The sequence below is a fragment of the Notolabrus celidotus genome, chromosome 4, assembly GCF_009762535.1.
Source record: "Notolabrus celidotus isolate fNotCel1 chromosome 4, fNotCel1.pri, whole genome shotgun sequence".
NCBI lineage: Eukaryota > Metazoa > Chordata > Actinopteri > Labriformes > Labridae > Notolabrus > Notolabrus celidotus.
The window spans coordinates 22,403,969-22,428,555 of NC_048275.1; the positions used below are offsets into that span (position 1 = coordinate 22,403,969).

At 38.3% G+C, this 24,587-nt stretch overlaps 2 protein-coding genes across 2 annotated transcripts; both read right to left on the bottom strand.

Annotated features, from left to right (window-relative positions):
* Positions 1 to 80: 80 nt before the first annotated feature.
* malb (mal, T cell differentiation protein b) lies at positions 81 to 5,320 on the bottom strand. Its single transcript, XM_034681238.1, has 4 exons — positions 5,131 to 5,320; positions 2,823 to 2,990; positions 2,576 to 2,701; positions 81 to 1,642 (listed from the first exon to the last, which is right to left on the bottom strand). Exons 1-4 carry the CDS (start codon positions 5,221 to 5,223, stop codon positions 1,568 to 1,570), a joined length of 462 nt encoding a protein of 153 aa, XP_034537129.1. The 5' UTR covers positions 5,224 to 5,320; the 3' UTR covers positions 81 to 1,567.
* A 5,977-nt stretch (positions 5,321 to 11,297) lies between these two features.
* On the bottom strand, positions 11,298 to 19,724 carry LOC117811147 (myelin and lymphocyte protein-like). Its single transcript, XM_034681237.1, has 4 exons — positions 19,616 to 19,724; positions 13,715 to 13,879; positions 11,898 to 12,071; positions 11,298 to 11,752 (listed from the first exon to the last, which is right to left on the bottom strand). The coding sequence occupies exons 1-4, from the start codon at positions 19,700 to 19,702 to the stop codon at positions 11,678 to 11,680; spliced, it is 501 nt and encodes a 166-aa protein (XP_034537128.1). The 5' UTR covers positions 19,703 to 19,724; the 3' UTR covers positions 11,298 to 11,677.
* Between the last annotated feature and the right edge of the window lie 4,863 nt (positions 19,725 to 24,587).

Here is a 24,587-nt window from a genome sequence, read left to right on the forward strand (position 1 = left end):
ACTCAGTCATTTTAAATCTTATCTTGATATAATATTAGAAATAAAAAAAAGACACATTTTACAAATATTAGACGGAGGTCTTTTACCAAAAACAAAAAATAGACACTTCACTTTTTTGGAAGTTGTGATGTTTGTCTAGCAATAATTCTTGGTGACCAAGAAAAGAAAATATTTGCAATAGTTAAAAAAAAAAATCAGTCAGTACCAAGTATTTTCCAACTTTTAACTTTTCATACTGACTTTTTAAAAAAGCAAACAGTCTGATTACAACTCACAAAAAGTAAAAGGAATGCTTCTAAAACAGTGAGAAGCTATTTGCATTTAAAGAAATACAATGAAATCAAGATAAGTAAGGCATTAAATTCATTTGCATCCTCAAAATACACTTACTGGCTGCAAGAGCAAACTGAGAAGTTCAATAACATTTGTATGCCTGTCCTTAAAATCTGAAGGGGTCAGTTAGCTTAGCGTAGCTTAGCTAATGATAGGAAGTAAAGGGAATCGGCCTGCTGGCTCTTTTAAAATGTAACGTCAACCTTTCTTTTGATAAACTATCACTTCCTGATGTGTTTTAGCTCATAAGAGAATTCAGGAGAGAAGTCACGGCAGCCTTTGTGTCCATCAAACAAAAAGATGTAACAGGATAATTCAGAAGCTCTAGAGCTTCAGAAGGCAGGTTAACTTTAGAGTTACCCTGCTAGGCTAGCTGTTTCCAGTCTTTCCATCTGAGCTGAGCTGAGCTAAGCTAAGCTAAGCTAACTTGCTTTATGTAGCTTCACATTAGAGTGACAGAAAAGGTTTCCTTTTTCTTTTAATCAAACTCTCCACAAGAAAGCCCATCAATGACTTTTCTTTAACGCAATACCGCATCATCACTGACCTACAAATAACCACCAACCAGTTTCTGGTCACTCAACCAAGAATGTATCTTGACTCTGTTTCAACATCACTGCATTTCATCATCTCTGTCGTTTTGTCCACACTCTTGACTTCCATTCGCATGCACACTCTGCTTGATTATTCAGATTTATATTGTTGTTTTTCTCATTTAATTTTCTTTGTTTTAATAAATGGATGAGGTTGAAGACACATTGTTCATATATGACTGATGTATGAAGTCATTAGGGTTCAATTGATGAGTTTCAAAGACGTTCTATAGTTCTTAGAAAAGCAAACAAATACACCTTCTTTGAATCACACTGCTTACTAAAAATGATACAAGTACTATGAATTATTAACGGCTTGTCATTTTGTTTGAATGTCAAGTGAAAACTCTTTTTTTTGCTTTCATAATTCACATTTTCCTACATGATTTATATCAAATTTAAATTATTTTACAATGTATCTGACCAAGCTGTTTCTATTATTTGTAATTTCATCACACACACAGACACACACACACTGACACACACACACACACCCACACACACACCCACACACACACACACACACACACACACACACACACACACACTGACTCACACACCCACACACACATATTCACGTTGACTGGCACATGATAAACAGTACGTCTTTGTTAAACAGGTCTGTGGTTTGTCGTTGCTCTTCAGAAGTTCTTCCATCGGATGGAGGAAAGGATGGTGTGCAGGAAGTAGAGGATAAATGCCACGAATGAGAACACCTGTGATGCATATAAACATAGTAATATACATGGGGCACAGGTGAAATAAATAAATAGAATAATTAATAAATAAACACCTTCTCTGTGCATCAGCTGTAATATTCAGAACACCCCAGAAGTCATTTTGTAACATTGTGCTACATGTTGCTGTTCTGCTTAACCCTGTTTAATGATAGTCTAACATTTGACAAATAAGCTTGTTTGCTTTCTTGCCAGCATTGATCTAATTACCCCCCAGTGAGTCAGTAAATATGAACCCAGCAGGCTGTTAGCTTAGCTTAAAATATAGAAACATGGGAAACAGCTAGCCTAACACCTATTCAAGGTTCTCCAAACTCCCTTGGCTGAAGTTGTTGTTGGCTATTTTTTGGCCTTGCTAGCTTGTCTTCTGTTCATCATTTTTTGACAAGGCTTTCATCCTTAGTTAGTCTTAAAACAGGATTTAAAGCGTTAATAAGTAAGCTTTAAAGGTGATAGGATGATTCGTTATCTTTCATCAGAGCAAGGCTAGCTGCTTCCTCCAGGTTCTTGCTGTAAAGCTTAACTAACTACTAGATAAACTGAGCTCATATACTGTTTGTCAGAAATGAATGTACCTTCCAGTTCTGAAAGTGAAGTTAAGGGGGTGAGAGACTTCACTTGAATTATGTTTGATAACTAGCAGGGGTAGCTAACTACACTAGGTAGCACAAGCACTTGGTTGTGAGTAAGTGTGTGTCCTACCCACCTAGTTAGTTTCTAGCTACAGCCTCTCTTCAAGATATAGTTCATTGGGATCCCAAAAACACAAGATGGCAGCAGCAAAAAATGACTAAAACAATCAATCTAGGTCCCTAAAATTCAGTTGTAGCTTTAAGTGATGTAACATTTTTTTTTGGTAAATACTGTACAGATGAACTACTGTTCTTTAACCGTCTTGATATCATTTCTCACCACAGCAGCAATATCAATCTTGTAGATTTTTATATCGCCTCCCGTTTTCTTCTGGAAGGTGATGAAAGCCATAGCCACGCCTGCACTGAGGTAGAACATTGCTGCCAGGCAGTGGTAAGCATAATCCTAGACATACAAAATAAAAAAAAATTAAAACAAAATATGAAAACTGCCCTCATTCTATCTTCCCTGTTTCATTCATTAAAGTCAAATATTCTCATCTTTTCTCATCTCTCTCATTTCTTACAGCAGCAGCCCAGCCAGAGCTGTTCTTATGACATCCAGATACAAAGATGATCATCCAGAGGAAGGTCATGACGAAGCAGAAGACAGACACAAACATCACCCAGGCCAGAGGATTTGGTGGGTCCACATGAGTTGATGCAACCAAGATCCAAACCAAACCGCCAAACACCTGCAGACATGGAGACAGAGGGTTCAGTAAGAGTTAGGGTAGCTCCCTTATTTCCCCCCCCTTAGGTCCATTTTAAATACTGTCTTTGTCTACCTTTGACAGTAGCTTAAGGAAGTTACTGAATCCTGTCTGAAAACTTTATTTTTTACAGTGGAGTATTCCCTGAAGACATGAAATCCTACAACCACCATCAAAGTAGTTTGACCCTCAGCTCCTTGGGTGAGCTACACCAAATAACCTGTATGATTTGCATGCATATTTTCATCCCGCCTATTAGGGCTGGGCCGTAGTCTTGTAGTCCACTCTTGATTTTGCCTTCCCTAAAGGCCATGAACAGAAAGGAGCTGTGTCCTATCCAGTATCAAGATGGATAGGACACAGCCCCTGCTGTTGCAAAGTAGACAAAGTGAACACTAAGCCTATATTACCAAGTGTAGACCTGACTCTAATGAAACCAGTTTTTCTGTCATAAAACCCCCCAGAATAGATCAGAGAGTCAGCTCTTTCTGCTGTTTTGGTCTCCTTCACCACCTCTATTTTTACTGCAACTTAAACAGCGCTTAACACGTCACCTTTGTTATTGTTGAAACATTACCTGGGGCCAGGCTGATTTACAACGTGGGGCATGGATCAATAATCATGGCCAAAGGAAGAAAGTAACTGGATATGTGTCAACATTTTATTTCCTATCAAAGTCAAGTTTTGCTAGAGCTTAAGTTTAAGCTGTTCAAACATCAGCAATCCAAACTTGCAGAGAAAAGTGGCAGAATGCTAAAAACCTAACATGGATCAAAAACATAAAAGCAGAGTTGAAAGCTGCAATGAAAAGAAAGCAGCCAGAGTAGTGCTAATAATACAGCAAAATCAAGAGCCATATCTCTCTCTCAGTGTTGTACAAACAACCTCTTTACCCAAGAGCCTCCTGAGCACAAGGTGGTGGTAGTTCCAATCAAACTGGGTCAGAGTGTCATCTTGTAATACTTTTTAACTTTGCTATAATTCATACCTAATTAAATAAGATTCAGTGGTTCAGTTCTGAATTATCCTCTTTACACAATAAGGTGTAGGGAACAAGTGCTGTTACTTTACCATTTCGTTTTCAGAAAGACTGACAGCAGCAGACTGATCACATTTTTCTACTCCATCTGGAGAAACTGGCTCTAGTTTTTACTTTATTTTATTGTAAATATGCTCTAATGTAAGGCATCAAATCAACAGCCAACAGTAACATTTCAGCACAAAACAATATCCCTCACACAAAACCTGACATCCATGTCTGCGTATTTCTGCTGGTCTGGAAACTTTCTGCACATTGTGGTGACCAGATTGATCTGGTAATTTGCCTGTCTAATGTGCTGAATGGAAATGGGCGATAGTAACATGTAACCTTAATCACAACCCATATCTCAGATTAAAAAAAGAGAAGATTACAAACAACTCAACACCTTCCTCAGCTAGTTTTCCCTCCAGCGGTCATGTGAGCAGTTTCTATCTTTTGTCATCATTCAGACGAGAAAAATAGTTGGCCGCATTTTTTCTTAGATTAGTGGAGCAGACACAATGTGAGTGAAATATGAGATGTGAAAAGACAGAGCTGCTCCTCCTGTGAGAGGAATATATGTCATCATCTCACAGTTCACCAAAATGTACATTTTTGCATCTTGCACCTTAACATCCTAAAGAACAGATTCAGCTGTTTTAAAGACAATAATTTTATATAGGTTATAAAGTTATTACGCCATGTATAAAATTCACATATCCAAATTATATATACATTTTGAGTTTAAAAAGAGAATGTCATGATTTTAAGTCTTGTGTTACCTTTGAAATGTACGGCCAAGGCTGGAAACATTAACAGTAGTGGTACTGTCAATTGCTTTTTCCTGACACTGATACCTCTTTATGTACAATATGCATTGTTTATTAATGATCAGCAACCAGTTCAGCCTTTGAAATGTACCACACCGACAACATAGATTCATTGTCTTTAAAATACTTCAAATTCAAACCAGTTTCATCAAAATTAGACGAGCTACATTTTTAAAAACTGCTGATTTTTTTGAAATAATGCAAAAAGAAAAATATCTCTTCATTACAAATTTCAAGGTCAGCTTCTGTCCCCTCTCCTCTGTCCACTCACCAGTTCTGGCAGGTAAAATAGATCAGGGGCTGTAGTGCAGATCCCCATTCCGCTGGGCAGGCTCCCCATGGGCTGAGCTGTGGTCGCAGCCATCTCTGCCTGTTCCTTCACCCTATGCCGAGTCTACAGCCACAGCCTGTCCTCTCCTCTGAACTAACGGAGCAGCAGCAGGTGTAACTGACTCTTATAGCTAGCCCAAGATAGCAGACAAACCCGTTCTGCTATCCCTTCCCACAACAGCTCCTTGATCCAGACACACCCTCCATCCTTCAGCACCCGGGGCTACCAGTGTTTAAAGTGAGCTCGTGACCTGTGAAGAGATTTTGTAAGAACCAGAAGAGGAATTTTTATACCCTTTGGCTACAGTTAAATCGTGTAGAGGAGATATCTTCATTGTCACAGTTGAGTAAAGAAACAGCTCACTGAGTTTTGGGTTATTCTAGATTTATGAGCCCCGACACTGTGTTTGCTGAGTGACTTCAGCCTGTGTTTGTAATGCACACAGGAGCTTTAATGGGAGTTTCTGCTTTAAATGTAGATGCTGCTTATTGGCATCAGCAACTATCCATAGACCAATTTATATCTTTGTATTTATATTAATTATAGCATTATAATGTTGTTATAAAAGAACATTCTGACTACATTTGATTTGCTGTTTGTGCAATGTTGCTAGTTTTAACGCATCTTTATATTATCACACTTTATATTTGTTTAACTTGACTATTACCACAACGAATAAAACAAATATGTGTCATGTAAGACAGCAACATATTATCACAACTCACACAGAATTATCACCTAACTCTACAGTCTCAATGAAGAGTTTACCTGTTTTAGTGTCTTTCAGCTCTTTGTTTTGGTTCCACTCTCGCCTTTCAGTACCACTCGTCTAATCAACATGTCTTAAAACCAAACAACCCCTGCCTTCCTGATGAACACACTAAATAATTTAAACTTGTAAAAACAGGAAATTTCACTCCACACACCAAACCTGAGCTTAATATGGTGTTCATTTTCTTTCCTGTATATGGTCTCCATGTGGTGGCAAATGTTTTCTAAGATATAAGGTGTTGTATCACACTTAACTCCACTGCCCTCAGGTGGACAAAAATTAAAAAAATTTGCTTTAAATTAAAACATTACCAACTCATTCCTGGTAAGTTAGTGTACGTAAGTACCTGTGAAGCCACTACCCATGTTTGAAGATACAGGTAGTTTTCTTTGGGATAATTAATACTCTGAGACTCATAATAGCACATAATACCAAAACTGAAGTAACTCGGTTTTGATTTATTAGTTGAAACTTATTTTTGTTTAACAGGAATCAATCAGGTTTAGGAATGTTTTTCTGGAACAAACAAACAACTTTCAAAATGAGTTGGAATTTAAAAGTTCAAAAACTGAAAGTGTAAACCAAAAGAAATAAAATGTATAGCTCACATTTGTAAGTCACATATTATGCATAAGAAGACATTGTTAAAACACAAACATAGAGTTTTTTATTTGAAGTTTTCATCAAAGATAATACAAACTGTATTTTTAATATGATAATGATGGAAAGTTGAAAGACAAACCTTTTAAAGTGTTTTTCAAAGCTTCGTCCAAAAAGGCAACTGGACCTGGTATAAATTCTTGAAGACATTATACCTCTCCTCTGAAAGGTTTCTTCAGCTCTGAACAGACTGGTGGACGGATCTAGAAAATATAAGCCTCTAAAGGTTGTCAGTAAAACTTTTAAACCCTTTAACTGTCACGAGTTGATCTTTAGTTTTTTTTGTTCCTTGTGTTTCATGCCTTTGTTCCTCTCTGCTTTCATTCTTATAAGTTATCCTATGTCATCCTTGTGTTTAGTGATCCATGTCTTGTGTTGTAGTCCTTTGTGTTTTTTTAATGTGTTTCTTATAGTTTAGTCTTGTTTCCCATTTTATTTTGTAGTTCTTTATCCCTGTGTTTTAGTTTTACTTCATGTCCTTGTGTGTTCCCCTCCCTTTTTGATTAACCTGATAAGTTTCTCTTGTGTCCTGTCCACACTCTGTAATTAGTTGCTCTGTTTGCCCTGTCCTGTGTTGGATCTTTGTATGTCTTTCCTGTGTTCTGTGTGTCAGTCTTCTTTGTGTTCCCTGTGTTATTTTGGACTCTTTTGATTTAGTTCTTTAGACATTTCAGTAGTTTTGTTTGTACCATTTGTTATTTTGTTTATTAAAACCTTTTTATTTTCAAATCTGCACTTGGGTCCTACTACAGTTTTTTCCCAAGGTTAAAACGTACTGTAACTCTTACAGTTTTTCCCAGACACTTTGGTACATTTCTCGAATCATCCTCGACATTTGCAAAACAGTAAGTACATTTCTCAAAACAATTCGTACAAATAGCAAAACACCATGGATTACCTGCAAAAGCCAGTATCTAGCTCAAAATCCTGAGTTCATCTCTCAAAAGTAAATATCTGTGTCAATGAACATGTAAGTGCCATCAGAATGACAAGTCCTTGTGTCATTGTGTATGGATAAGACAGTCAAACTGCTTAGTCATGTTGTCAATATAACAGTGTACTCTGGAGGGATGTTCTGATGTAACATAGATCACGATTAATTAAATATTCCAGTTGAAAATCTTTATTCATTACAAAGTTGAATGTGTTGAGAACCAAATAACATAAAAATGATCAATGGAAATCAAAATCATTAACCCATGGAGGTCTGGATTCAGAATTATACTCAAAATCAAAGTGGAAAATCAGATCACAGGCTGATCCAACTTCTGTGGAAATTCCTCAAGACAATTCAAAATGAGGCTCAGTAGTGTGTGTGTGGCCTCCACGTGCCTGTATACTCTCCCTACAATGTCTGGGTATGCTCCTGATGAGACGACGGGATCTCCTCCCAGACCTGGATCAGGGCATCAATCAACTCCTGGACAGTCTGTGGTGCAACGTGGCATTGGTGGATGGAACGAGACATGATGCCCCAGAGGTGCTCTATTGGATTCAGGTCTGGAGAATGGGCAGGCCAGTCCTTAACATCAATGCCTTCATCATGGAGGAACTGCTGACACACTGCAGCCACATGAGATCGGGCATTGTCATACATCAGAAGGAACCCAGGTCCCACTGCACCAACCTATGGTCTTACAATGGGTTTGAGGATCTCATCCCGGTACTTAATGGCAGTCAGGGTACCTCTGGCTAGCACATGGAGGTCTGTGTGGCCATCCAAGGATATGCCTCCCCAAACCATCACTGACCCACCACCAAACTGGTCATGCTGGAGAATGTTGCAGGCAGCAGAACGTTCTCCACGGCGTCTCCAGACTCTGTCAGGTCTGTCACATGTGCTCAGTGTGAACCTGCTCTCATCAGTGAAGAGTACAGGGCGCCAATGGTGAACCTGCCAATCCTGGTGTTCTCTGGCACATTAGTGGCCTGCTGGAGGTCATTTTGTAGGGTTCTGGCAGTGCTCCTCCTGTTCCTCCTTGCACAAACGTGCAGATAGCGGTCCTGCTGCTGGGTTTTTGTCCTCCTACGGCCCACTCCATGTCTCCTGGTGTACTGGCCTGTTTCCTGGTATCTCCTCCATGCTCTTGACACTGTGCTGGGAGACACTGCAAACCTTCTTGCCACAGCATGCATTGATGTGCCACCCTGGATGAGCTGCACTACCTGAGCAACTTCTGTGGGTTGCAGACACCGCCGCATGCTACCTCTAGTAGTGAGGGCACTGGTAAAATGCAAAAGTGACCAAAAATCAGGCAGAAAGGATGAGGACAGGGAAATGGTCTGTTGCCTCCACCTGCAGAACCATTCATTTATAGGGGTTGTCTTGCTAATTGCCTCTCATTTCCACCTGTTGTCTGTTCCATTTGCACAACAGCAGGTGAAGTTGATTCACAATCAGTGTTGCTTCCTAACTGGACAGGTTGATATTGCAGAAGTGTGATTGATTTGGAGTTACATTGTAATTTTTAAGTGTTCCCTTTATTTTTTTGAGCAGTGTATATACTTGCCAGTTGATGGTTCATGAGATGCACCTTTTGAGCTATTTCAGAAAACTGGTTGATCATTGGTTGATCTAATGCTTCACACATTTCCCTTCGTTTGAGAAAGTCAAGATTCACCTGGGAGCAATTTACCAATTCACGACAGATTTAGAAAAAAGTCTAATGGAAATGTACAGAAATATGACTGAAATATTCTGACAACATGTTCAACCATTTTCCATGTGAACACTTATGCATTGAACTAATGCCTAAATGTTGTGGAGGGTGAGACTATTCAACAGACCCATTATAATACATTTTGATCAACATGACATAAGCACTTGATAATGTAGGAACCAGCAGATAGCTGTACATAATCATTTGCATGGATGTACCAAAGCATTTGCAACTTGTTCAAAGAAATGAGAAACAGATTTTTTGATGTGCACAAGTGATGCAATGATGTGTAGATTGAACAAGTAGTTTTGAGAATTTCAATTCTGATCTGAGAAATGTACCAAAGCAACTGAGAAAAACTGTTAACTGTGCATTTTTTTTAAAAACAGAAACATGTTTATATTCCCACATTATGTTACTGTGGAGCAGAAAAGTAATTATGACTGTGTTACTATAGATCAGAATCGGAATCAGAAATACTTTATTTATCCCCAGGAGGGAAATTCAGTAAAACCGGTGTTTCAGAGTTATTGTGATGTGGATTTGACTTAAATGACTTATTCCTCTTTGAAAAAGTCTGAATAAACAGAGAGGCCACAAAGTTTGAACATACAATTAATTTATTGTATACCACGGATTCAAAAATATACCTGTAAAGTGAAATCATGTTATATTTACATTGTGAAATTTTTGGAAGTTTTCATGTAAATTCCATTCAATAAATCGTGCCAAACAGTCTTTTGTGTCATAATAACCCTTAAAAAAAGAAAACAGAACACTATAGCTATTTTATTATAGAGAGGAAAACAATGATAAAGAGGAATATTTGATTTAAAGATGTATACTCAGATATTCATTTAGTAATAATGAACATGAAGATAATGTGCACGAGAAAGAGTCTTTCATTTTTCATTTTCAAGTCTTCTGGAGATATTAAAGGATCTTTTTTTTTTTTTTTAATCTTCTGGGATTTATTAGCAAAAAAAATACAATACAATGAAAAAATGTATCAAAAGTCTTATTAGTGAAATGTTTTATTGGTTGACACTCTGCTGATTAGACAGTGTTAACTTCAACATAGTAGGCGAGGATTGTTTCAGTTTGGGCTTGGATATTTCAATAATTTTTCATTGATACAAAAAGTTGTACAAAAAGATCACCCTAGATCTACAAAGTTATCATGGGAATTTTTTCGAATGCTGTGTCAAGGGTTTATTGTGTATAGTAGCATGAAGAGTAAAGAATTCTGTATATGTTTACAGAACACCAAACGTAAGAGATGCAGACTCAGCTTCCTGTAGCAGATACAAATCTAGGTAATTCAGCCTCTGTAAATTCTGTTTCACCATTTATTTTCTGAACACTCTCACAAACTGCCCAACTAGTTAGAAGTACTACTAATGGATTCATGAATGAATTTATTTCTAATTGAATGTGTTTTGAGAGAGATTTCTTACATGCATGCCTCTGCACAATTGCCACAACGGAGAATGAAACGTGCTGAAATTATTGATAATTCCAGTAATGACAAAATTTGTGTAACATTCTTTTGTTGGTTGCACAGACTTTCAGAAAAAATGATGGTGACACTTTTGATTCAAATTAATTTGCACCAAAAAGAAGTGAAAAATTTGCAATATCTGGAATTTTTACCCTCCTGTTATGTTGCAGGTCAAATTGACCCTTTTTAAAGTCTATTTTAGGCAATATATTCCTTCCAAACCAGTTAAATACAGCATAGAAATTTGTGCAGCATGTGACAGAGGAGGTGTCGTTTAATTTGTCAACATCACTTCATAAAAATAAAAAAAAATTCAAAATGTAAAATAAAATAAACAAAAATCAATGTCATGTCAAACTACTGTATATTTAGGGCTTGAAAAACGAGTATGTTATCCTCATTGAACCATGATCTGGGGGAACTAAAGAACACCATTGGACTAAATCTTGATTTAAATGGTTAGTAATGGAGTTAAAAATTAGATAAAAAAAAGTGTATTGGGATTTTTTGGGGTTCTGACACTTTTGGATAATTGGATATGCCCCGGGTCAAATGGACCCAGGAACATTATTGCTGTTCCAGAGAAACGACCATAACAGGAGGGTTAATGGAGTGATTCTGTCTCTTATTTTGATATAATACAACATACTTTTCTTTTTGTTCATTGTCAAACATTTTGTAACCACTTAAAGTAATGTGTGCTGCATATCTCATTCTGAAGTTTAACCAGTTGTAAAGACTCAGATTCCTCAAGCTTATTTTATCACAAATAATAAAAAAAAGAAAAGAACGTTCTGTGTTGAGTCAAATAACAGATCAGCCGGTGATTTGATACCCTCTCATCTTCCTGTTACAAGTTTCTGTTCACGCCGGTTATTTTTCTCTTTCTTTAAATTAAGACCTCTTCCATCGGATGGCAGAGAAAATGGCATGGAGGAAGTAGAAAAGAGTGGCCACAGAGCACATCACCTGAAAACACACAAAAACACAACACACAGAGATGAATGTTCGTCACCATGGGGTGGGAAGAGCGGGTTTACATAGTTGATAATTGAGTTACTTGTATAAAAGAATATTGCTGAATCTTTGCTAACTGTTTGTGCATTTAACATACCACTGCAGCGATGTCCAGGCGGTAGTTTTTGAGAAATTCAGGGATAGTTAGACTTGTTGCTAACGCAAAACCTGACACGATCGTCAAACCCCACCCTTTCAAAACCGTGACATAGGCCAGATCCACCAATGCACTGAGATAGAAAACTGCTGCTACAAAATGATAACCCACATCCTGTAAAACAGAAGAAAGCACATGGGTCAGAGAAAGGATTGGAGTGAGAAACAAGTAAAAAGAGGCAAAGGGGAACAAAAACAAGAAGGAACACTTTGAAATTGGGCAACCAAAGTAAATATGATGTTGGAAAAATAACTAATTGTGGTATAAGATTCAGAAAAGACAGGATTGAAACCATTTAAAGATAGGGATGGTAAGATAGGTTTAAAACATTAAACAGGACAAAGATTAAAGACAGAACACTGAGCCAACATTCGACTGACTGTTAAAAGTGGAGCAGACATCAGTTGTTTACTTACACTCTATGACTGAGCTTCCATAAGGTAAGGCATTTTGAACACAGTGAGTATATTGCTTAAAATAACTTTTGTAAGATCTGTCAGTTTGGATATTTGACTCCCTTTGTTGATTGATTCCAGACACAACAGGACCATGGCAGGCTTGTCATAGCTACCAGCTGTAGATTTTGCCAACTGAGGCCTAATTTATAGAAGACCGGCCCCACGTATCGCTAGTTTACGTGACGACCAAAGAGGTTGCTTTATCAAAATATCCACTCTGGAATCCGTTAACAAAAGTTGTCAGTTTCAGTTGCCCAAAATACTGTTTCCGTGTAAGTGACCAACAAAATGCAACAATAGTTTACTGTTTTCAGAGCCTGAGTCATCAGATGTCTTAGGGAGACTATACCAGTTCTTGCTACTGTGACTTTGTTGAAAAAATGTAACTCGTGAGCTTTAACATAACTAATTCCTTAAAGGAAAGTCATCTTTGGAAAACACTCACAGTATATTCTCTTTCTGATAAACATTTAAAGTGTTGATTTTCCACCTTCCTATCTTCAGCTTTGCTGAACACAAGATCTTTGTGCTGTGGACAATGAGAGTGGTATCAGTCTTACTGTCATGGTTTGATTAGTTTCGTTTTTTCCTTGTTTCTTGCCTTGGTTCCTCCCCGTGTTTATTCTGTATTAGTTATCCTTCGTCTCCCGTGTGTGTTTAGTGATCCATACCTCTTGTTGTGTTTTCTTAGTCTAGTCTTGTGCTTACTGTTATATTTTGTAGTTCTGAATCCTTCTGTCTCCAGTTTAGTTTGAAGTCATGCCCTTGTGTGGTTCCCTCCTTTTGTGATTACCCTCATTAGTTCCACCTGTGTCCTGTGTTCCACACCTGTGTTGATTATTCAGTTACTACTCAGTTTTGGTTCCTCTGTTTCCCCTGTCTCTTGTTGGATCATTGTTCTTCTTCTCTATGTCCGTCTCTCCTGTGTTCTGTATCCCTGTGTTTCTCCAGCGTTTCCTTTTGGATTTAGTTTTTGGACATTTAAGTGAGTTTTGTTTGTACCGTTTGGTTATTAAAATCTTTTTCCCTGTCATGACACTTACAACACAATGACATGGTGTAAAGCCAATTTTAAAGTATGGTTCCCACTATAGCCTTCTTTACTTCTTCCTAACATGAAAAACACACGATAGGCATCAATGTTGTTAAGATAAGATGATCATTTAGCCGGGTATGAACGTTAAGTTAACGACTGTGTCTGTTAATCTGTCTGTTGATGAAGAACATGTTACTCGTAGTATACCTAGTTATTCGTGTACATGTACATTAGCCAAATGGTAGGTTGTGGTCATGTCTCACCAGGGAGGGCCAGATGCTGCTCTGATTTGCTCCGCAGAGGAAAATTAAGAACCACAACGTCGTCATTACGAAGCAGAAGACGGACACAAACATCACCCAGCCCAAAGGATTGTCTGGAATGACCCGAGTCGATGCCACCAGGATCCATACCAAACCTCCGAAAACCTGCGTGGACACACAAAGGAGGGAAGGTTGGGTTAAAATATATCATATTGTCCATTATCTTAATACAGTGTTAAGAATGTCTACAATGTCTCTACTTTCTGAGAAACAGAGACACAAGATGAGGACACAGCACTGATTTATACCTTTTAAGTTATGTTATGTTATTTAAAAGTTGTCTACTCTGAAATCTAGCAGTACCTGGATCTTTGGCTGCCATCCGCTTCACAATATTGATTCGTAAGTCGGTGTTTGTGTCGGTCTATTGATCTGCCTGTCCTGTCCTGTCCAAAAGTGTTGCTAGGAATGACCTTAAACAGTAAAGCTGAATACTGGGCAGTTCAAAAAGAATGGGGAACTGCCAAAAAAATTCTCTGTAGCTTTATTATAATTACCACCACTTTAAAGTGAAGTTCCAGCAACCAGCTTTTTATTTCAATGAAGCCGGGGAACACTTTTCATGATGCAACTCTGCTTTCTGCTGTGGTCTCTAACACATGAGATACTTTTAATTTCGATTTAAAAAGATCTTCTGCCTGTGATTCCTGACAAAAATGGGTGGTGTAAACCAAGGGCTGGGTCAAAGGACAACCCTTTGAAAACACCCATGCACACATCTGTGATATTTTCACCCTTGAGTTTACAGTATTTCAATGTCCTCCCTTGGCAAACACTGTTCTTCAGAGTCTTTGGCATTTAGAAAGAGAATGAAACCAACCCCAGTATTTGCTTACTGATAAGAAGCGCTTTGAAACACTGTTGTAACAATGAACAGGAAAAAGGTAAGTGTCCTGCACTTTTATTATGTAGTAACACCTTCTTAATCATCAAGGTTAGACATTTTGACACATTAAAGTGAAGTAAACAAAAACACTAAAATGAATGACTGACCAAAGTCTATTTTACTGCCTGTGGCTACCAGTTTTTTAATGGCTTATGGAGACACCTAAATATAGGAAAGTGTAGTTGCTATGAACACACCAACTTTTTCCTACACAGACAAGTGACAGTAACAGGGATCTTTTTCCAGGAGCGCCATCCAGGGTTCCACAAAGGCTACAAAGATGCAGCAGTAAATCTCCCTTAACTATAAGGAGCACAGGAGTAGAGATGGAGGGAACATATTGTGATCAACCAAGATTATCACTTTCTAAAGAAGAAGTTTAATGAAAACTGCAGCTGCAGTTCTAGGTTTAGCACATGTAGAGGACCTAACTGGAGGAGGAAATCTTAGAAATTCATTACAGTTGGGGCGGTAGTAGCTCAGTCCATAGGAGCTTGGCTTGGCAACCAGAGGGTTGCTGGTTCGAATTTGGATGCAGTTTGGCAAGTGGCCTGGTGGCTGGAGAGGTGCTGGTTCACTTGCCTGGACACTGCTGAGGTGCCCTTGGGTAAGGCACCTTCATCCTTGCCCAAGCCTGAAGGTGCAGCATCCCCACTCTGACATCACTCCCTAAGTGCATGTCCACTGCATGTTTGTGGATAAAATTGTATGTATATACACCAAACTGTGCGTGTAGCATGACCAAAAATAACACAAGAAGAAAAAAAATAGAATTTCCCCCCTGGGGATTGATAAAGTAGGTTTCTTCTTTCTTCTTCTTCTACAGGGGAATAAGAAATGTCGCCTTTCTCATTGTGCACCTCCTGATACAAAGCAAAACATGTAACATGTACTGCTTTCAAGTGCTCATGGACTAGTTCATCTGCTTAGTCACTTTAATCTTGTCTTGATTATTTAACATATAGCAAAAGCAGGTTTCTCTCAGGTGTACAAACAGACTAGTTTAAACCCAGGACAGTCTATTAAAGGTTCAACTGCTCTTTATTACTCAGGAAAACGACATTCAGTGGGTCTATATATAAAAAGACTACCGCACCCTGACTTTAACAATAGACCTGCAGGTACTTCAGATATTTCTCAATCACTCATTATAAGCTCCATGAACTTAGATGTTCTACCCTGAAAGAAGCAAGAGAGACGTTTTCTTGACTGTGTTGCTTGCTCCAGCTTATTGAAGCTACTCAAGATATCATGATGTCCCTGCACCATTGTCACCACTTTAAAATATGATGTTTCAATTTCTGTGGGTTTCAACAAAGGTTGAAACTTTTAAATGACACCACAACACAAAACGCTTTTCTTTATCTAAATATTTATTGTACAATATTATATCAAAACTGTGCTTCAGTTGCCTGACATTGACCTTTAACACACAAGCCAAATATTAGAAGTTTTTATGGTGTTGGGTTGACTCTGGACCTTAAATGTTTTCTCCAAAAATAATTCTAAAGTCATATTTTTGAGGTATTATTTCTACTTTTGAATTCATATATGCAGCATCTAAGAGAAGATGAAGAGAACAATGGGCTACCTTCAAGTGGCTTGTCGTCTAAATTCTCAGTATTTTCAAAATAGCAGGTCAAAAGTTGATATTAAAGTCATCTTTGGAGCAGTTAATATGTAACCTCCTTACCCTGTTAGTCGTTTTTATGGGACAAGTCCTCTAATGTAAATATTACACTCCCACAAATTTGAGATGTTTGATGAGAAACCACATTATTTAAATACCTGATAAAGCTCAAGCAGAAAAAAATGTTGAGCAAGCTTGATGCAGAGATTAGAAAAGATTATGTAGTAACAGTACTCTGCAGGAAAAACACTATCACTTCTTGGTTAAACAAGTTCTACTACCAGCACATATTGAGTAAGCCTAATCTCTAACGTCAACATCAGACTTACCCATCTCCATATCAGAGAATCATAACCAAATCAGATCCATTCCTTCAGCTGCAATTCACAGCATTTATATTCAAATCATCCTGCAAGTCAATCTAACATCAAGACATATTGAAATGGCCAAAATCTTCTAAAATTACTCCTGCAGCCTAATCCACTTCCATGTGTCCAACACAATCTCTGTATTTCTGATAAATAGCTATATAATCTTCTTTTTGCAGAGCTTTATCTTGGTATCTTGGATCATCATTATATTGCTATTGGATAAGTTTGTTATTCTTCACTTCTGGCTTGTTTATCCAAATGCCACTGTTTGTTTTCTATGGTTGCTTAAGGGAAACCAGTACATTTCCACACCTGAACAGGAGTGTGTTTTGTGAGAAGTTGGCCTGGCAAGCAGCCAGACAAAAACACCCAAGACAGCAAGAAATGATGTGAGATGATGGTTGGTTTAGATTTACACCTCCCTCTGCAAGTAAAGCTGTTTTTCCGCCTGAGTCACAGAGATTTAATCTGAGGTTCCCTGAACAGAAACTGTAGATTGCTTCTGAATGATTCACATGTTATATCATTTGAACCCTTTTTTAATCTCAGAGGACCTAAATTGGGAAGTTTTAGCCCTCTGAGGACACATGGACCTCAGGTCAGACATCTGTGAGATAAGGAAAATTAAAAAAGAGAGCTGACTGATTTGTCAGTTGTCATTGATATAAAGTGTGAATCCCTAAAAAACAAAAACAAAAAAAGCCTAATTGAATGACGTTTGACTTGACCAGATAAGGTTAGTTCAGGTTTACGCTGTGATTTTTTACCCTCTCTCTATGTTACTCCCATCATTTCCTGTCTACTCTTTACTATGAGATTGACCTTTCTTTTATTGCTCTAGCATCAGAGGAGGCAACCCGTTTTGCATGTTGATGTTTTTGCCAACATGACTCAAGGAGTACAATTTCACAGTTGTTGCTTCTATACCTGGCGTCCATGTATAGTTGACGTCATCTCTGGTATGTGGGGTAATATTCAAACCTCTTACCACACATTTTTTTTCTTATCCCACTCTTATAATTAACCTAAGATAGAGAAAAACTTTCGAAGCAAACAGGTTTAGCACTATAAACGACAAACCAACAAGTGTGATGATCAACAGCCCATGAACAGAACTTTCTACAGCTAACCACTTTCGTATTTTGCTCTTTCACACATCTGACACAATGAACATACAAACGACATCTACATGTAAAGCAGACTTTGATGTAGCGATCCGTATCACCCTTCAGCCAACATTTACACTTTGACTTTCAAATGAGCTGTTTTTAATGTTACATTTTCTACTTTATCTCATGAATCTGCTGCCTCAGCTGTCTCAGCTGTTTCATGACAGCTTTATTTATATCCTTTTCTGTCCTACAGGAGACTCTAATCACAAAGGCAACCATGTACACAACAAGTGGAAACTTCTCATGTTGTAAAATTAAGCCAACACAGAAAAGCAAAAAATTGTTATTCATTGAGTGTCCACTGATGGCTTACTTTATAAGCCAAATTTGAACCCCTTTAGAGCCCATATGAAATTGTTCATACTTAAAGCAGAATTAAACATGTTTACAGCCTTTTGGTCTCCATACCTCTTTTATGTGGTTTCTATGGGGGATGATTTTTGTTTGTAACTCATCCATAGTGACCACATTTTGTCTAAGAGTAATGCATAAAAGACAAAGAGTTACATAGGATACTTTGGGGCATAGCTGATTTGTCTTACATGCAGTGGCGATGTAGCTGTTAGCAAGGTGACAAATCCTCAACACCATCTCTTTGGCAGTTCTTTGTCAAAAGTTAGCTGGAGTCAGCAATCTAAATTTGGCAACTGCCATCTTTGGGCTTCATCACGCCTCTTAAGAATCCACTACTCACGCTGCTGAGACTACGTCCATGTTTTATACAGTCTATGGTTTAAAACCACAAGCCAACTTAAGCCATGGCCTTTAGCTTTCCCTCAGGTGACCCTGACCACAACAGTATGCACAGGCATGCAAGTGTTTGTGTCTCTCTTACACATGATGGGTGTAATGCATATGAACCTGAAGAGCAGAACAATCAATCCTTACTTGTTACAGAAAACATTACTGTTTATGACCCAGCAGCAGAAAAGCTATCCACAAAGTTTCTCAACACATTTTGTAACTTTTTGTTAGAATCCGGATACTAAAGTATTTTTTGCACAGAAGACTTAATTTGATTATTTGTCTATTTTTTTTTTTTTTTTTTGCTAAAGCTATGCTAAAGTTTCTGCTTTTGTGTTGCTATGGCAACCTGCCTATTTCAATGGAACCCATGGGAACAACTGTCAGTCTAAACTCAAACAGTTGCCAAGCCCAACGAAACTCATGATCCTGTGCCAGAAGTTGTCAACGGTAGATGAAGAGTAAATAAGTTATTTTAACCTCTATATTAAGATTAACAGACTTTAACTAATCCAAGTGGAGTTACAGCAGTGGAATGACACAATTGGAAGAGTTTAGATATAAAATATTAATAAAAGGATGTACACAAGTCTCAAATATATACACATTGTCAGATATAATGATATGGTGAGCTGTATTAACTAGTTTGACTGGCTTACTCTGGTAATGTTTTAGACTATAGCGCAAACCTCCCTTCTGCTAGTCATTTCAGATGGTTTGGTCATCACTCTGCTCTCTCTCTCATCAAACGCTGATGCCTACGACTGACATAAACATAACAAGCCTGAGTCCTATCTAAAACAGAGACTCAGTTCAATGGAGAAACAATGAGGAGGCAGACGGGGTGAAGGAAACAAGATCATAATCTAAGTGATGCTGACTGACACAATGTTAGAGAGTTCATATGAGGTGAACAGAGAAAAGTAACCTCTTTGGCTGTGGCTCACTTAAGTAAGCACTGCAAAGACAGAGTGAGTAAAACCTACTGGAAACAGTAAAAACTGAAAATACTATAAAGAAGAAAGAAAAGAAACTCACAAATTCAGGGATGTAGAAAATGTCAGGAATGGAGACGAAGATCCTGCCACCTGAAGGCAGAGTGTCGACCGCGGTGGTGGAAGCCATAATCCGAAACACAATATGTGTGTACGTGTGTGTATGGATGATTTCAACTGAAATGAGCTGTGTATCCTGTTTTAATCAGCTTTTTAAAGGCAGTCTTTCTTTATCCGTTTCCCTCCTCCCACACCTCCCTTGCAGTCTCCTCCACTCCACCTACCCCATCCATTCCTCTGCTCGAAACTATACCAGTTTGACAGGTGCTTTTCAGCTTTGTTTGTGCAGCAGGAGGATGTCTGTGAGTGTGTGTGCGTGTGTTTGTGTGTGTGTGTGTGTGTGTGTGTGTGTGAGTGTGTGCATGTGTGAAGCTTTAATGTGTTTGTGTCTGCCCTCATATGTTTATAGTGTTTGTGTGTGTCCTTCGTAAAAGGCAACGAGCCCGTTTACATGCACACAAAAAACTGATTGTGAGGCAACTCCTGCAGCTTTCATGTGGGATGTGAGGACTTGTAGATAAAACGTCATTAACTTTAGCCTAGGGAACACAAAAGTTTGATAATATAACTTCAGCTGCACTCTTTATATTTTCAGGGCCAATTGAATTTGTGGTTGCTTCTCTGCCAGTTTCATATTAGCTTCAGTGGGGTACTTTGTTTTCTTTATGATGTTCATTTTAAAGTTCAGCACCACACTGAACAGCTCTCTATGGTCATTATAAACAGAAACTAAGAGTCAGGTTCTGCTAGAGGTATCTGCCTGTTTAAAGGACTTTTTTTTCGCCACTGTCACTTGTACAATGTTGCCAAATGCTGTGCTCATGGTGGATTAAAATTTAAAGATGGATAGATAGATTCATTGCTTGATTGGTGAGACATCGTGAGGAACCTTCATGCTGTACTGCTTCTGGTGCCCCCTTTGGATGAAATCAGTAGTGATTTTTCATGAGGACTGCATTTCTGGTTTCTTTTTTGTGGCAGCAAATGAATGAAATACAGATCTTTTTAATACCGCTTAACTTTGTTCAAGACAACTTTTTGCAGGATGCAGAATGATGAGGTAATGTATCTACATAAAATTAATAACTGTAATGTAATAACAACAAACCTTTATAAACTTTGATTTATTACCGTTTGTTATCTTACAAAAGGTGAGCAGACATACCAGCCTCACGTTACCCAACATATCCTCTGTCATGAGGTGTGCTCCAATGTCCCAATAAATGTCCAAATAACATAAACATGCACACAGTTGAACTCCTTTGTCCTTGTTTTCCCTCAACGGCATAAACATTAAATCTTGCTCATAGCCATTTTGAGTTTATCCCAAGTGGCAACCTCCAGTCTCAAACTATGAAGCCCATGCAGAAGTGTTATAAACTGAAGTTCATTGAGAGTCTGCTTGAGGCTGGTTGCAGAAACGCCGGAAACCACATAGACGTCCATTCAAAGAAGATGATCTTTGCAGCATTAATAAACATGTTTACAGCCTGGTTCAAAAAATGGCTTGGCTCTACGTAGCTAATTTCTCTATCGGCACACACTGTACGGGGGTGATTTTTTTTTTCTAACGCAATGGTTCAGAAGATATTAGGATTACAAGTTTTTGCCCAAATAAGAACATGACTGACTTGACTCCCAGTCGGGAACACATAGCTGTTGGCTGAGAGGCTCAAACTCTGCCTCTTTACGTCACACTCTGCCTGGTTGAGTTCCGCATTTCCAATATGGCTGCCGCTGTCGATTGGCTTTAAAACAGCGCTCAGGAACAGATGGGTGATGTCACGGATACTACGTCCATATTTTATACAGTCTGGTTTATCCGTCTAAAACAATACTTCGACAGAAAACGTACGTCTGTTTAATAATCCTGCTCCAGTATCAGCCATGAGTACAAAACATTATGTCAAAAGAAAATGATCGTTAGGAAAAAAAAAACCACCCCTGCATGCTAACTTCTGATTGCCAAACTTTACCAGCAGAGCTCTAAACATCACCACCTTTGGGTAAGTGCCGGTATCAATCAGCTCTTTCAAAATCCTACCACAACACTAAAATTCAGTTTAAAGAAATATTGTGAAGAACTTCCTGTCATGTCAAAACACAGAGTTGCATAATTACATGGCAGTGTGGAAAGAAAAAGTACCAATATTGATATTAAAAAAACTTTTAATATCAAAGTGCAATATTAGAGTAAATATATTTTTACTGCAAAATCTCTCTCAAGATTCAGAGGGGACTCAAAGAAAGTGAGGGTATTTGATTTTATTAATCCATGTACTGAGGCCCTCAACATATGTTTTATAACAGAGACACTTTAACACTTCATGTTGCTATCAGAGTAAATCATAAATATTGATATTGGAATAATTAAGGTGACATTTTTAGACCTTTTAAGGCATTGAATTCTTAGCATGCCAGTTTTACAAAGATGTTAAGATTGATGTCCGTCTGTCATCACAAGATCCTTTACATTCATGTTCCTTGGAGCTTTATTAACACATGGGAGGGTCTTCACAGAAAAAGTCAAGTGTGCATACACTCAAGTGTTTACCTGCATAGTTTTTTACTCATTCATGCAGCTTACATGAATGATACTTTTCTGAAGTATTTTCCTGTAAGACAAAAAGTCAGCTCATTCATTCTTTTGTACATTTTCTGATCTGACTACATGTCATTCAGACTTTTACCTTATTGAAAGTTGTCCATAAAAAGTAAATGCTAGTGTGATTGTTGGCTTTACGTTTTTAAAGTCCTTATCAGCTAAACAGGAGCTTGAGTTTATGGTCTTTTTGGAGACTGTGCCCAACTGTGTTTATATGGAAACACGCTGAACTGCATTCTTGCCAAGTTAAATAGGAGGCTAAAAGCAATGGACGGAGAGAGGGAAGGTCAGTTTGGTTTGTTAATGTAGAGTGCACTTGTAGGTGAGCAAGAAAGAATGATGGATCAGGGTAGTCAAAGGAGGATGGGCGATGGCAAACAGGGACACTCATGACGAATGGGTTTGGAGTGGAACAAGAGAACAAGCAAAGAATAAACAGAGAGAAGGAGAGGCTGGGAGTGGCTAGAATTTAAATCATTGCCTGTGATACCGTAGTTTTCTAGAAACTTCATGCTCAAACCAGGTGCAAGAGTTACTACTTTGCTCCCAACCTTAAAATATAGCCTGCATTACCCTCTGTCAAACAGCAGTTGTTGTTTTTCCAGTTTTCATTGTCATTGTGGGGTATTAATTGTTTTGTACTGCTTACAAGAGCATTGCCCCTCTATAGCTCTTCAACAGCAACAACAATGTGTGTCACCAGCTAACCTCAACAAACAACCAACACCCATTACAACACAGAGCAATAAATGTTTTATCATCTGAACCCTGTCTGGCCCACCAGTAATGTGTTTGCAGTAAGGAGAAAGGTAAAGAAAAAATTAACTGAGGCTTCATTTTCATTCACAGGGCAATTTTGTCTGGTGTTGTTAGCTAATATTGATTTGCTAACTAAGTCAGACAGAGGGCTACTGTAGCTAGTTCACGTCACTGTATTGAATGGGCAATGCGAGCTAATTCATACCGACCCCCAGGGATGATTCGATGAAATCACCAATAAATTGGCTAACTTGCCATTTAAAAATTTGTCTACTTCATAAGCTAACTGAAGCAAGAAGCACCATACCAATTCAAGCTAGCTGACAGCTGTTGTCTTGGCAACAGCTACAGTGTTCCCCGCCTGTCAATCAAGTCAGCTGTGCCTCTCATAATGGAAAATTGGGCTGTTTTCGAAATCGCCTACTATACTAGCAGTACGTACTGATTTGGCCCAAATTCAGTATATAGTATGTAGTATGAGAACAAGAGCAAAATCTGCAGCATGCCAAAAACCCCCCGGATGTGTACTAATTTGGTACTGTTTCACATAATGCACAGCGCTCGTACCCCTTTTTCTTTTTTGAAAGGGGGGAACTCAGTTTTTAGGTGCTGTGAAAACTTTTAAATGACACATAAACCACTTCTTAATCTTTAAATCATTAGTGGATGCTAAAGAGGCAGCTTGGCCGTTGTTGACTTCCGCATTCCGAAACCAGAAACTCAGTGACGTATGGCCCAGCGTACTGCAACACAGATCAAACAGAACAGTCAGACTACAAATTCAAAGGCAGTATGTAGTAGGCAGTACCTACTGCCTACTACATTTGTATGTAGTATGTAGCAGGCCATTTCGAACACCCTTTGTCTTTGAAAATGCTGTGTTAGAATTTTTTTTTTACAAATTGTGTGTGCCAATCGAGAAATGAGTTATCCAGACTACACCTGTTTTTTGTACCAGGCTGTAAACATGTTTATTTCTGCTGTAAAGATCTCCTTTTGTGAATTTGTTTGTATGTGGTTTCCGGCACTTCCGGAGCCGGCCTCAAGTGGACACTCGATGGACCGCAGTTTTAAACACTTCCGCATTGGCTTCAATTCCCGTGGCCGGAGGTTGCCGCTTGGTCTTGTCGTCATATTTAACATACTCATACAACACTCACATCAAATACTGGTACAGAAGTGAAGTCATCTTGAATATCATATTATTCCTTTTAAGAATTAACCTGTGTTACATTGTGTGTATTGGTTGTCAGAGATGATGCCAAGAGTTACTCAGTGTGTTGTGTGCAGCCTTTTGTTTTGGTTCAAGGACAAACACAGGGAGACAGTTTCCAGGCTGAGGGATTAAAACTCAGCACAATGTACAAAAGCTATTGTTTAGGATGACTGAATCAAGTATGTGGGTGGTGCTGTCATATCATCTCCTTTAGAATACTCTGTGAATACAGTTTGAGTGTCTGGCATTTACTTTTTATACCATTTACATTTTTCAAGTGTGTGGGATGTTTGCAAAAGATACTTTATACTGAGTACTTCAAAAAAGTAATAAAATTTTTCATGATACAGCTCTGCACTGAACCACTATAGCTAT

Coding starts and splice junctions, on each gene's coding strand:
- malb (XM_034681238.1), bottom strand. CDS start 5,223: ATGGCTGCGACCACAGCTCAGCCCATGGGGAGCCTGCCCAGCGGAATG. Junction 2,702..2,822: donor GCTCTGGCTGGGCTGCTGCT/GTAAGAAATGAG, acceptor TTGTATGTCTAG/GATTATGCTTACCACTGCCT. Junction 1,643..2,575: donor AGATTGATATTGCTGCTGTG/GTGAGAAATGAT, acceptor TATGCATCACAG/GTGTTCTCATTCGTGGCATT.
- LOC117811147 (XM_034681237.1), bottom strand. CDS start 19,702: ATGGCTTCCACCACCGCGGTCGACACTCTGCCTTCAGGTGGCAGGATC. Junction 12,072..13,714: donor GCAGCATCTGGCCCTCCCTG/GTGAGACATGAC, acceptor TCTGTTTTACAG/GATGTGGGTTATCATTTTGT. Junction 11,753..11,897: donor GCCTGGACATCGCTGCAGTG/GTATGTTAAATG, acceptor GTGTGTTTTCAG/GTGATGTGCTCTGTGGCCAC.